The sequence below is a fragment of the Argentina silus genome (genome assembly GCF_951799395.1).
Source record: "Argentina silus genome assembly, chromosome: 8".
NCBI classification, from domain to species: Eukaryota; Metazoa; Chordata; class Actinopteri; order Argentiniformes; family Argentinidae; genus Argentina; species Argentina silus.
The window spans coordinates 21679799-21694182 of record NC_139662.1 but is presented as its reverse complement, the minus strand read 5'-3'; the positions used below and the strand labels follow the sequence as shown (position 1 = coordinate 21694182).

Sequence of the window (14384 nt, the reverse complement as noted above, 5' to 3'; positions counted from 1 at the left end):
AAGTCAGGTTCTGCCACCCTGCTGTTCTCCGTTCGATTAATTCAATTACATTCTGATGTTCACGAGAATACATTACGCCACAGGATTCCATCTAGTGTACCATGAAGAAAACATTAAATATCAATTACTCTGCTCGGAATTATCCTACAGGCTCGATGGAGACTGGTGTAAATTTAGAGGTGGAAATGAAAGCAGAAATTTCACGGGCAGAATGAAGCACCCTGGTGCAGTGAGGCGAGAGAGAGTGATTTGCTTCATAAATTTCTTTTATACGTTTTGGTTTGTTTGTTTCGTGCTGCAGTGAAAGTGCAGAAGAGCAGCAACCACCACTGGGACCCAAGCTACTCCCACCCCCAACAGGCTAGCCACTGTAAAACATGGAGCCCCAACCACCCACACAACCAGCAGGACCACTGCAAATGTAAGTTATCATTATTATGAAGACGCAGTATGGTATAGTCTCATCGGTGTGTTGCAGGCATCTTAGTTGGAGGGTGATTTCGTTGTTGTCAGGTCCCGTGTTCTTCCATGTTCATGTGCTGTATGTTGTCATGTGGAATGGCTGTGTGGTCATGTCCAGTGATATCCTCTGAGGGGGATACTGCATTCGGTTCTCTTTCCTACATTTACATTTTTGATGTTCAGCAGACGCTTTTATCCAACGCGCCTTACAGCACAGTATACAAAGTACATTCGTCGGAAGTAAACAAATCATTTATGCATCAGTCATCATAAAAAAATAATGCTATGCTAGGATCAGGGACCATTAGCAGTCACAATGCTAGAAGAAGGAAGGATAACTTTTTTTAAATTTCTTATAATATATTTTTTATTATTATTAACAGTAGAGGAACTGTACAGAGGGGTAGTGGGGGGGTGAGGAGGTCTTTAGGAGGGACAGTCAAGATGTAGCCTGTAGAGATGGGTCTTCGGTCTATGGGTCTTGCTCTTACATGATGATTTGAGTGTGTCTCCTGTCAGCTCTGGTGTGTGGTGGCTTTTCCACAGCCACCTCGGGGTTCAGCAGCCAAGGCGGCAGCAGCACCCTGCCCTGCCTCGCCCCCCCCATCCCCCCCACCAGCCCCCGCAGCTCCACAAGCAAGAGGAGGCACAGGAAGAAAGAGCACAAGAGCTCACGTATGTGGAACGCCGCCTTGTGTTGTCTTCACGTTTAAACATGGACCACCCACGCACGCATGCGCGCCCCCCATTCCGTGTGGTGACAAATCTGACTGATCAATGACTTGTGAAGTCTGATGGGTGACTCATCCTCTCCCTCCCTTGCACTCCATTTCACTCTCTCTCTTTTTCTCTACCCCCCCCCTCCCCCTCCCCCTCTTCTCTGGTTCTCTACTCCTTCCTCAGTGTCGCTGGCGTCCAGCTCCGTGGGCCCTGGGGGTCAGGTCGTCCACGTGGAGACCAGCGAGGTCGTCCTGAGGGGAGATCCGCTCTCGGGGTTCGGGGTGCAGCTGCAGGGAGGTGTCTTCGCCACGGAGACGTTGTCGTCTCCCCCAGTCATCCGCTTCATCGAGCCTGACAGCCCTGCCGAGAGGTGACCCACCCCACACACACACACACACACACACACACACACACGCACACACACACACACACACACACCACCACCAACAAGCACAGCCATCCACCCCCCCACCCCAGCCCTTTTGCTTAGTGCTATGTATGTCAAATCAACTCTCTCTCTCTCTCTCTCTCTCTCTCTACCACAAATTGTCATTCTCTCTCTTTCTCTTCCTCCCTTCTACCTCCATCTCTCTATCCATCAACATTGTGTTCCTCTTTATCTCCCTATTCTTTCTCTCTCTCTCTCTCTCTCTCTCTCTCTCCCCCCACTATCTCCCAGCCCCCCACCCTCCAACCACACAGACACACACACACACACACACACACACACACTATACTGACGTCTCCATGAACTCCAAGCTCTGTCTTAGTCACAAGGAGGCATCGTATGGCATCATTAGGAGTGATGATGCAGAGTTACACTCCCTTCTCTCTGCATCTGATGAACACAAATCTGAGCCTCACATTCCAAGATGTGCACCAGGCTACGATTGTGTCAGCTCAAACTTGCGTGATTAATAATCTTTGACTGACATCTCAGTGGCTGGGATTCAGGGGTATGCGTTTGATCTTTGGACAGCGGTCATATCTGACAGACTGCTCTTTTGACTTGAAATTCTATCACTTCAAAATGGCTACTCTTTCCTGCTTAGCTGGGGTAGTCCATTTGTCACAGCGTGTTAAGCATCTCATATTTGTTTATTGATTGGGGCAACATGATACCGCCCAATTAACACACAGCACTAATCAGGCCAGTGTGTGGTCTTTGATCTTGTCTTGTAAGATTAATGATAGCGTCTGTATGAACAGGAGAAGGTCTATAATAGCCCTGGGATATGATTAAAGGCCAACAGCAGTTGGGCGGAAGTGTGTGTGTGTGTGTGTGTGTGTGTGTGAGAGAGAGAGTGTGAGAGAGAGAGAGTGAGAGAGAGTGTGTGTGTGAGAGAGAGAGAGAGACAAGGAAGCAAGGAATTATTTTGCCCTCATTCAAGGTCAAGAGCCTCTGGGTTATCAGGCGAGGAGTCCTTCTCTAATCAGAGAAATCAGAAGATCACATTGGGTTTTATCAGCTCAGAAGACATAGAGAACCATTAGTCCACTGGGTCACTAGAAATCAGAAGATCACATTGGGTTTATCCAGCTCAGAAGACATAGAACCATTAGTCCACTGGGTCACTAGAAATCAAAGCCAATAGAGGAATCAAACATAGTTCATTGCTTCTTGCCATATGAGCCAGGACAATAATGGATGATTGGATAAGATGGAGGAACGAGCTTTGTTAAGTTTAACAACCAGGGTTGATTGTGTTCTCCTTCGGGGGTATTGGACCCTATAGGTTTGCAAAAGCAATTGTAAGTAATCAGGGAGATGAAAAGGTCCTATTGGAGTTGAAACACAGGTAATCACTGAACAGAAAGGCAGATTTATGAGTGTAGTTAGAAAACGCCAAAGGTTTCCATTTAAAGTATCTTATCAAACAGAAACAGCTTTCCAATCTGGTCAAATATTATCAGTCCGTAGAAGGGTAATTCCCTGCAAAAATAGAACAAAGATCTTCATGACATTTATTACCTTCCTGAAATAACAACCTAATAATGTTTTTACATAGCATGGCCTAAACATATACAGGACCCAAAAGATTCATGGTTTCCCCCATTGTGTCATGCCAAGCTAGCCAAGATTTTATCGTACTGATCAACTATCTATGCAACTAGATTGAGTGATGCTGCTTTTATTGTACTGGTTAATTATGTTATAGTTGTGTTTGTTTTTAATCTGCTCTTGCACTGTGTTGTACAGCACCCTGCTGATGTTTTGGTTGTTCTCGTTTTTTAATCTGTTCCTTTTTCTTTCTTTTCGCATTGTACAGCACTTTGAGCTGCATTCTTATGCATGAAAAGTGCTATATAAATAAAGCTTTATTATTATTATTATTATTATTATTATTATTATTATTATTATTAAGCATACTATGTGTATTGTGTGTGTGTGGTCAGGTGTGGGCTCCTCCAGGTTGGTGACAGACTGCTGTCCATAAATGGGATCCCTACAGAGGACGGGACCCTGGAGGAGGCCCATCAGCTACTACGAGATGCTGCTCTCTCCAACAAGGTCAACCTGGAGATAGAGTTTGATGTAGCAGGTATATATAACGTCCATGTGTATTCATAGGCTCATTTCAGGGTGTATTGAGATGCAATCTGTTTAATTGATATAGAGTGTAAAACCATACAAGTCATAATTAGGTTTATAATGAGTTTATGCATGTTGCAATCCGTTGCTTTAAAATGTTTGTCGTCCGTTAGAATCAGTGGTTCCCAGTAGTGGCACGTTCCATGTGAAGCTACCCAAGAGGAGAGGAGTGGAACTGGGCATCACAATCAGCGGTGAGTTACAAGAGAGAGCCAGCAGGGGGCGACACAGCTTAACAATTCATACCAGTACTGCTGTACGTTGTACTCCTGTTACATTGTATGCTGGATTTTACTCCATTTTAACACCAACTAGACTCTAATTAGAACATGAACCAATTCACCGAAAAACACAGAGAATCGCCTATTGTGGACAGATTCAAAGACAGATTGAAAGCCACTACTCAGTTAGAGTGTCTATTGGAGATAGAAAGCATTTTGTCTTATTTTAGCTCTATACTCTAACAGTTTGGATTTGAAATCTATTTACGATGAGGTTAAAGTAGAGATTCTCAGCTTTAATTCAATGTAAAGCATTGGAAAATTGGCTTGACCAGTGTTTCTGGTGAGTCAAGTGTATTCCGTCACATCATTTGTGCAGGCATAGGAGAGCTGCCAATGTCTAGTATTGATTCTAGGCTTTGCATTTGGAGTCTGCTATTGGTGTCTGTCAACATAGAGACATCAATGAAAGTCAAGGAAGCCATTATGAGGCTCAAATGTCAGAAAAATCCATCAGAAACAGAGCTAAAACCATAGACTTCAAAATCAACAGTTTGTAACATAATTAAAAAAATAAATAAAGCATTGGTGAGCTTAGCAATCGCAAACGGCTGGTAGGCCAAGGAAGACTACAGTGGATGACCAATGAATGCTCACCATAATTAAGAAAAAAAACTAAACAGATCAGAAACACTCTCCAGGAGGTAGGCGTTAATGTGTCAGAGACGACCATCCGCAGAATACATCACCAGCTGAACTACAGAGGCTTCATGGCAAGGTGCACACCACTAGTTATGACCCCAAACATACTGCCATAGCAACTAGAGTTTTTCAGGAAAGTTCTTGACTGGCGAAGTCAATCTTCAGATTTAAATCCAATTTAACATGCATTTCATTTCCTGATGATAAGATTTTAGGCAAAAATAACTCAAAACAAACAACAACAGAAGGTGGCTTTAGTACAGGCCTGGCAGAGCATCACCAGAAAATATATCCAGCGTCTGGTGGGGTCAATGGGTTGCAGATTTTACATGCAAAGGATAGGCGTCCAAATACTAAACATGATTACTTTATTTGGACATTATATAATTTTTTCCCCCAATACTTTCGGAATCCTGAAATATGTTTAAAAAAAAGTTGTACTTTCTAAATGGCAAACCCAATCTGAAACAAACCCATTGAATTAAAGTTGAGAATCTCTACTTTGACCCTATAGTAATTGTTTGATTTCTAATGCAAACTGCTGCAGTACAGAGCTAAAAGAAGGCAAAATGCTTCCTATTTCCAATACTTATGGAGGACGATGTAGTTACATTTAGACCTTTTCACTTAGTCTCTTCAATGAGAGTAATGGGCTGTAATGACATCTCTCACACACAACGGGTCACTGGGACTGGAGCCGAGAAGCCTTTCTGAGTACAGTACAGACAGTACAGTGTATTTACCTCCCTGCGTGGATCAATGCCCTGTGATACGTGACGGTGGCCTACACTGTCAGGAGCGCAACCACCTCATTATGTTTGATGAATAATACCACCTCTACCAGCATCAATTTTTTCATGCTCTAACAAGCTTGGGGAAAACAGTATAGGGGGAAGGATGTTCAAAGAGCAGTTCCAGTGATGCTACAGCTAATGCAGCTGCCTCCTGGCTTGAGACTCGCAAATGGTTTCACATATCTTATGAGCTCTTATAAGATTAGTGAACAAGTGATCAGTCGACAATTGTATGATTTATTTTCTTATTGAATATATATGTATATATACTATATATATATATATAGTACCAGTCAAAAGTTTGGACACAAACTTGCCAAGAGTGTGCAAAGCTGTCATCAAAGCAAAAGGTGGCTACTTTGAAGAATCTAAAATATAAAACATATTCTGGTTTGTTTAACACTTTTTTGTTTACTGCATAATTCCATATGTGTTCCTTCATAGTTTTGATGTCTTCAATATTAATCTACAATGTAGAAAATAATACAAATAAAGAAAAACCATTGAATGAGAAGGTGTGTCCAAACTTTTGACTGGTACTGTGTGTGTATATATATATATATATATATATATATATATATATATATATATATATATATATATATATATATATATATATATAAAAAATTATCACAGTGGTTATTAGGATGTTGTGTGTCGCTGTCTCCCTATTTCAACAGCAAGCAAGAGGCCTGGAAAACCCCTCATCATCTCTGACATTAGGAAAGGAAGCATCGCCCACAGGTATGTTTTTACATACAGGTTTACATTTATCTATTTTATCCATTTAGTAGGTGCTTTTATCCAAATACATACATACATACATACATACATGCAGTCATCGTAAACTTAGATCCTTAGACCTTAAGTGCCATCAGCAGTCACAGTGCTAGACAAAGGAAGAAGGAACAAGTTGTTCAGGTCTGAGGAAGGGGATTACTTTAGAGTGGAGCCTAAACACACGGTTCTGGAACTGGAGTGAAGTCTTGGAGAGGTGCCCAGTCTTGTCAAGTTAGAGATGCCTGTGAAACACGTAGCCACACCTGTCCACACCTGTCCACACCTGTTTGCCAGAGCGGGGAAAATAGAGAAAGAGTTGAGTGTCCTCAGCATAGCAGGGGCCCCAGGATAGAGCCCTGGGGGACACCAGTGGTGAGGGTGCAAGTTGCGACCAGATCTGAGAAGGTGGAGAGGATCTGAGAAGGTGGAGAGGATCTGAGAAGGTTGGAGAGGATCTGGTGGTTTACTGTGTCAAAGACAGGGGGAGGATGTGACAAGTTTGAGGGGGGGGGGGGGGTGAGCAGGAAATATCACATTCCAAATCGTGATTGATTGATGATTGATTGGCAAATAAACCACGGTTTGTTTGTGTTTGTTTAGAACAGGCACGCTGGAGCCGGGAGACAGACTCCTGGCCATAGACAGCATGCGCCTGGACAACTGCACCATGGAGGACGCCATGCACGTGCTGCAGCAGTCTGAGGACATGGTTAAACTCCGCATCCAGAAGGACGAGGACAACGCTGGTACATCTGATTAGTCCTCTCCTGATGCATGCGGATATATGAAGCGAGGAGAGAGAGTTTGAATTGGAACTCAGGATCTGAAAACCCCTTAAGCACTTAAACAGTTTACATGCAATGCAAATGTTATTCTGAGGAACACAGACAGTGCTGGATAAAGACTGCTGCACAGTATGTGGTGCCTCACTGGGTGTTATACGCCTGCTATATTTGTCATACAGCATGCGTGCGACTTATGCATCTTTTATATGAGCTGCTACTGGAACGTGTCTCGGCTGGTGGACTAGTATTGCATGTGACCTAGATGCGTCTTCTGTGGACTATTTATTTCTTATGTTGTGTGTGTGTGTGTATTCCTCTCTTCCTCAGATGAGCTGGAGATGTCGGGCTCCATCATCTACACAGTGGAGCTGAAACGGTACAATGGGCCACTGGGCATCACCATCTCAGGCACCGAGGAGCCCTTTGACCCGATCGTCATCTCTGGCCTCACCAAGAAGGGCCTGGCCGAGAGGTGAGAGGTCAGGGGTTTGTGGTTAGTGCCGTGATTGGAGATGATACATGCCATTTAGCTTACGCTTTTATCCAAAGCAACTTACATTGCAGTGAGTGCATACATTTTTCGGTATATGGTCCCAGGGGGAATGGAGATGACAATGATGAGACTACAGAGGGCCCCTAGTGGCCCTCGTTGGGAACCTCATGCCCTCAAAGCCTCACTGTTTAATAAAAACATCCGGTCTGGTCTGTTTGTGTATCAAGCAGCTCCTTTGTGAAAGTCTAAGCACACTGGGCAGTCAGACAGTGCCAAGGCTGTGACAGTACAGAAGAGCCTGTAAAAACACAACAACACAGTCTGTCACCCTGCATCCTCATCTACAACCTCCCTCTCTGTCTCTCTCTCTGCAGGACCGGCGCCATTCACATAGGAGACCGTGTCCTGGCCATCACTGGCGTCAGTCTGAAGGGCAAGCCCCTGAGTGAGGCCATCCATCTCCTTCAGATAGCTGGAGAAACCGTCACACTCAAGATCAAAAAACAGGCGGACCGTATGTATTGTTGTTTACTTTTGATATATGACCGTCTGTTATATTATAAATAATAATGCGATCGTGTAAGGCTTTTCCGGTGACAAATTAAAATGGTTCCACACAATGACTTAGTCAGTTATGAATCTAACCCAATTCAATTCTGTCCTCCAATGGATTTGACCCCGATGCAGAGTCAGATGGCCAGCAGGGGTCGGAGCAGGTAGGGTTTCTGAGTGACACGGAGGATGAGCTGATGGACTCCCAAAAGAACAGTAAACACTCAGAGGCGTACTCAGCCACCGTGCCCAGTGTCGACTCGGCCATGAGTTCCTGGGACGGCTCCGGCATTGACGCGGGCTACGGCAGCCACGGTGAGGCCATGACTGAGGACCCCCCCCCCTAGGAGGGGTGCGTCCCGATTGTCTAAAGTGGTTTCCTTTTATCATCATTCTTATGATTTGGATTTCGTCCCGATGTCTTGACTCCTTGTGCGCAGGAACGTACCTCCACAGAGCTGCCGATTTGACCCTCCACCCAAACGAGTGGAGACAAACCAAACCCAGGAACCACCCCACCTCCGCCTCCACAGGCCTGACCCACCATGCCCCCCTCTACGATGGGAGATTCAGTGAGGATGAGTGGGATAAGGCACCTGGGTGAGTGCCTACTCCTGGTCCTCTAAATAGATCCACTCTTGCACCCAGACTAATGGATTTGTTTGGTGTAAATTCACAACATCTTGTTTCATTTCAATGTGGCTTTCAATGTTTTGGTTTTCATTAATTTCACAAATTATGTATGTAGCTACTTGTCACTGTCTGTTTGCTAAGCAACCGTATTGTTAGTGTAGAATGAATATTTTGATCAAGACAAGATTATGGAAATGGTAAACTGCGAGGCTAACAATGTGTTCTTCTAAGACACCTGTTGTGCTTCATTCATCCATGTTTTTGTGTTTCTTCTATCTGTGCTTTTTCTCCCCTTCTCAGGTACTCTCTCTCACACCTGCTTTACTAACTGGCCGTGAGGCTCCAGGTGTTTTACATAAAGCATATTTTTCTCTGTCGCTTCTGTCTTCACCAAACCTGTTCCTCTAAATCACTTCAAAGGCCCAAGGATACCTCAACCTTGTCTCATCCTTCATCTTGACTTTTTTTTTTTTTTCTGAATTTCTGTGTCCCTTTTGGCAACAAATTCATATTCAAATTCACTGGCTTTTTGCACTTTTAAGTGAACTGCATGGGAGGCTCTGTCTGTTCTAGAAGACCGCTCTGCGTTTTGTGCTCTCATTGTGAAAATGAGAGAGATTACAATCACTCTCACTGAGGCCTGAGATGTTTTTAAAGGAACTCTCTCCATCACGCAGTCCAAACACTGCATTACCCACGCTGCTTTGCGCATAGCGCCCATTATCAGAGCCAATTTCAGACCCGTCTCAGGACATCAGGGCTGCTCTCATGTTCTGGTTCCTGCGTTGTCATAGATACGTCGTCAGCCCTCCTCGTTGCCATGGCAGCCTGAACCAGGATGACAGCTTCTGGTCCCAGGCCCTGCAGGATCTAGAGACCTGTGGCCAATCAGAGATACTCAGGGAACTGGAGGTAGGGCGCATCTCCCCGTGGCTCGGCTCTGAATGAAGTACACACACGTCACACACGTGACGTCACTTACCGACCACACCAGAGGAAACACCAACTTTTCAACAATGATTGTTGTCTTTTCCCCAGGCGTCCATGACAGGGAGCAGCCTCAGCCTTTATCTGGAGGAGACCGGGTCGTCTCAGGAAGACTCTGGACTCCGGAGCAGAATCAGTCACATGAAGAAGGGTGCCGCGCACGACGAGCCCAAGACCAAAGGCAACCTGCACAGGTCCAACAGGACCAGGGACAGCCCACCCAGGAGGAGAGCAGACCCCTCGGAGACCACCTCCCCCACAGCTCTGGAGCTGCACAAGGTGCCTGGGGCCAAATAGAACATGGGATTGTGGAATAATGGAATATGGGAATTATGGATTCCTATTGTCTTATCAATTAAATATGCAGACGTTTCAGTAAAGTTATATGTAAGTAAATTGTAGCCTGGCCTTTCATGGCATAAGCAGCAGCCTCCAGAGAGAATATACCTGTTAGGTCCCTTAGAGCCTCCCTTTACCGTGTCAGCACGCTAAAGCCATCAGTGAGATGTAACTGGACCCAGTTGGGTACTAGGCCAGTCTGGACTTGCTGTGTGTGTGTGTGTGCGCACGTGTGTGTGTGTGTGTGTGTGTGTGTGTGTGTGTGCGCGCACATGTGTGTGTGTGTGTGTGTGCGTGCACGTGTTTGTGTGTGTGCGCGCACGTGTGTGTGTGTGTGTGTGTGTGTGCGCGCACGTGTGTGTGTGTGTGTGCGCGCACGTGTGTGTGTGCGCGCACGTGTGTTTGTGTGTGCGCACACGTGTGTGTGTGTGTGATATAACACAGCACAGCACACTGAGATTGGCTCATTATGCTGTAGTTGACTGGCTCCTGGCGTGCGTGCTTTATTTTCCCCCCTTCGTCTCATGCTGTGACTCATGACTCTGCCCTCATACCGTACGTGCCTAATGGAGACTGCTGCAGTCCTGTCGCCCGCCCGCCCGCCCGCCTCCAAAAATACCTGAACCTCCCCCTGTAGGTGTGACTGTGGTTTTGCTCCGTTCGTAGATGGCCTTGGGGAAGGACCCAGAAAGCGGTGACTTTGGCTTCAGCGTGTCAGACGGACTCCTGGAGAAAGGGGTCTACGTCAACATGATCCGACCGGACGGTCCGGCCGACCAGGCCGGGTTGAAACCCTACGACCGCATTCTACAGGTGCAATACATTCCAATCATCAGTCGCAAGACATCTACACATGAATGCCTGTAGGTCTAGTTATTTCAATACAACTGATGTATGTATGTATTGATGCCTTATCCTCTTGACCTTGCTGGCATGCCTGTCTCCCAGGTGAACCGCGCAAGGACCAGGGACTTGGACTGCTGTCTGACTGTACCCCTCATCAATGAAGCAGGAGACAGCTTGGACCTGGTCATCAGCAGGAACCCACTCACACAGGCAGATACTGGGCCACCTCAGGACTACCAGGACCCCTCTGACTCACTGTTCTGCTTCCCAGGCCACAGGACCAATAGTATTGCCCTGTGACCCGGGTCAAGGCTCATGGTCATGGACTTACAGCGCTTTTAAATATTGTTACACTACATGACACTTAAGCACCGCCTGCAAATCACAGTCTGATTTAATAGTTTTACCATACACTTACCTTACCTTACACTTACACACCCTCACACTTGCATGTGTATACACGCATATCTATGCATGTACACACATGTGCACACATACACTGAGCCTTTCACTCTCTCACACACACACACACACAAACGCACACACATTCTCTATCACTTGTTTAAGTCACTGTGCTCATGTGATGTAGACAGGCGAGGCTCTGGCTCCTGAGGCTGTTAAGGCAAAGCCACATGTACAGTTACGCAACCAGGGAGTCATTGCTTCTGACTCAGCCAGGACGACAACAACAACAGGCACTGCTGCTCAATCTGGAGAAACACTAATGCAACGCAGACTTCCCTCAAAGAAGCAGGCGGGATCTGGACACATGACCACAGCGTTTCTGCTTTGTTTGTGTTTGTCTTTCTCAGTGAAATGTGTCTGATGGAGCTTTTATGACCTGTTGTCACACGCCTACACACACACACTACACACACACACACACTACACACACACACTACACACGCACACGCGCACACTACACACACACACACACACACTACACACGCACACCACACACGCACACACTACACACACACACACACACACACACACTACGTACACATGCACGCTTGCACGTACACTCCAGGGGAGGCTGGTGAAGGTAGAAATCAGAGCCTGTCCTACGATTTCTACCTCCAGTGGTACACACACACACACACACACACACAGACAGGGTGTTCGTGGGCTCAGGGCATGTGCTGGGCTCTCTGCCCACTCCTCCGGCCACCAGCTTTGCCATACTACCAACCCCAGAGACAGGACAGATCCTCCAAATAGATTGAATGCTAAGCTGGCACTCGTTGTTACTTGCCAAGTATCGCAAACATTTCTATTTCAGAACCCCCCCCCCCTCGTCGTCGCCCCCCCCTTCTCTATCCTGATTTCTAACATGGTGACTCCAGTCCTCAAGTTTTTAGCCTGTCTGTTTTTTAAATGGCCGTCACGTGGGACAAATGATGACAGCTTGATGGGTTTTTATTGGACTCCTGCGCACCTCAAAATATGTGGTTCATTCTCACTAGATTTCTCACAGATCTTGTTGCAAGGTCTTGGTGGACATGTTACAATCATATTTTGGTATAAGCTTTTTGGTTGCTCGAGAATTTTCTCTAGTTCACTGAATTGTTTTTCACTAAACTGAATATTGTTTTTTATGTGCATTTGTTTTGTGTACTGGTTCACTATATTACAACTGGCAGCATGCTGTTTCACCACCACAGTGTCTGGTACGGTCACTGACCTTTCTGCTTGTTGTTGTCACGCACTGAAGTTAGCTTATCATATTATTCTCACAGTCGTGTTCCAGGACGTCAATTGTCTCCCTTTCACTTTTTTTTATTATTTTTTTATTTCACCTTCATCATCTGTATGTGTTTTATCTAAACATTGTGTCACACAGGCATTACTCACAGTCGCAGCTGGCCTCAGGAGTCAAGTGTGTGGTTTCTCCATAACTGAATCACTTCTCCTGCCAAATGTGAAATTAAATACCTTTCAATTGAAATGATGAATGATTTTCTTGTTTACTTGTTAATCGTATTTAGGACTCCTCAGAGGCTACATTTGTCCCCAGGAGGTTGGATAATAAGACAGTTTGTTCCCATGTGCTCCATAGCTGTCGATCCTCCCATGTTGGTAAGCATGTACTGTACAGGATTTATTTTCCCTCCAGTAGAAAGCTGTCATTGTTCATGTGGGGAATTCTGAGGCATTTTTTTGTGCCGAACAATCGCCATCTCTGTGTGGCTCACTCCGAAACTTTAACCAGAGCTTTCCTCTTTTATCATGACACTGTATGTTTTTATAAAGCTCTTACGTAACCTGTCTGGTCTGCTTACCAAGCTGCCTCAGTGGAAATAACATTATTTGTTTCATTTCATGTGGGCCGGTGTAAAGATATAGTGAGATTGCAGACTAATGCTTTCCCATTCAGGCCCAGGAGTTGACCGCTTGTTAATCCCACGTATCCCTTACAAACTCCCATATTGTATACAGAGGCCTTTCTGTTATGTTTTATTGAGTTTATTTTAATAGTCGGTTCTAATTATGTTCATGAATACCTTTTTATCTGGTACAATGTATCCCTATGTACCGTGTTCTTTTACTGGCATTGCATGTGTGGGTTCAGTAAGTAAGATGTGATGCTGAGTACTGGTTCTCTAGCCCCCCCGCCCCCCGCCTCCCCCCCCCCCCCCCCCCGCCCTACTCCCCAGATGCATCCATGCATAGTGCATAGTGATTTAAGTGAGGATCTGACCCAATTCAAATCTAATTTGTCTGTGAGATGTACATGAAAGGGACCTTATTTTATTATTTAATAAGAAATGTATTTCTTGCTTTTTATGAAAAATAAAGACGAAGAAAAGTGTGCCTGTTTTATCTTACTTGATGTTAATAAAAAAAATAAAAAACATTGTGACTGCCAATGACACCTGGCCCTAGCATAGATTTTTTTCTTATGATGACTGATGTATAGATGATTCACTTACAACAAGTACATTAGTCTAAAGTAAGTTGCTTTGGATGAAAGCATCACCTAAATGTCTAATGTAAAAAAACGAATGTCTTGAATTCTCCTTTGAGACCTGTTGACTCCGCCACCACCCCCGTTGCACAACAGAAGTCATGGCAATTAACGGTGGGGTAATGTATGATGTGGTAATGCGAGTTTCGGTGCCATTGTCAATCACTCATCAAGACACACGGCTTGAACATAACAGCCCTGCTCCAGGCCTGCGATGAACAGTCAACACTGATATGATTTATTATGTTAGGTGACAGGTCATGGTCTCAGTCCTTCCTCTCTGCACTGGAGATTTGACCAAATAAGCCAGTCACGTCTGTCAGATGTCAGACGTCAACGACGTTGTTTCCATCTGCCATTGGCCATGGGATTTAATGGTCAAAGATTGTTTATGAGCTGTCAGTTTATGAACTGGGGCAAAGGAGGAGTCAAGTTCAAATAAATATAGCTGGCTATATTCTTGAGGGTGGGTGCAAGTTGTATTGTAATTTGTATAAGCAGTACGTATC

The 14384-nt window shown here is 45.1% G+C and overlaps 1 protein-coding gene across 1 annotated transcript in view; it reads left to right on the top strand.

Annotated features, from left to right (window-relative positions):
* The window catches only part of LOC310808079 (glutamate receptor-interacting protein 2-like), a 29239-nt gene extending 17110 nt beyond the window's left edge, over positions 1-12129 (top strand). The window contains exons 10-24 of the mRNA XM_083674780.1: positions 302-421; positions 982-1137; positions 1366-1552; positions 3580-3725; positions 3889-3969; positions 6173-6236; positions 6873-7018; positions 7385-7529; positions 7925-8064; positions 8238-8417; positions 8543-8702; positions 9530-9647; positions 9774-10001; positions 10728-10874; positions 11010-12129. Of these exons, the coding sequence (XP_083530906.1) occupies positions 302-421; positions 982-1137; positions 1366-1552; positions 3580-3725; positions 3889-3969; positions 6173-6236; positions 6873-7018; positions 7385-7529; positions 7925-8064; positions 8238-8417; positions 8543-8702; positions 9530-9647; positions 9774-10001; positions 10728-10874; positions 11010-11207 (2216 nt within the window). The 3' untranslated portion in view covers positions 11208-12129. The remainder of the gene's footprint in view (positions 1-301; positions 422-981; positions 1138-1365; positions 1553-3579; positions 3726-3888; positions 3970-6172; positions 6237-6872; positions 7019-7384; positions 7530-7924; positions 8065-8237; positions 8418-8542; positions 8703-9529; positions 9648-9773; positions 10002-10727; positions 10875-11009) is intronic.
* Positions 12130-14384: the final 2255 nt, after the last annotated feature.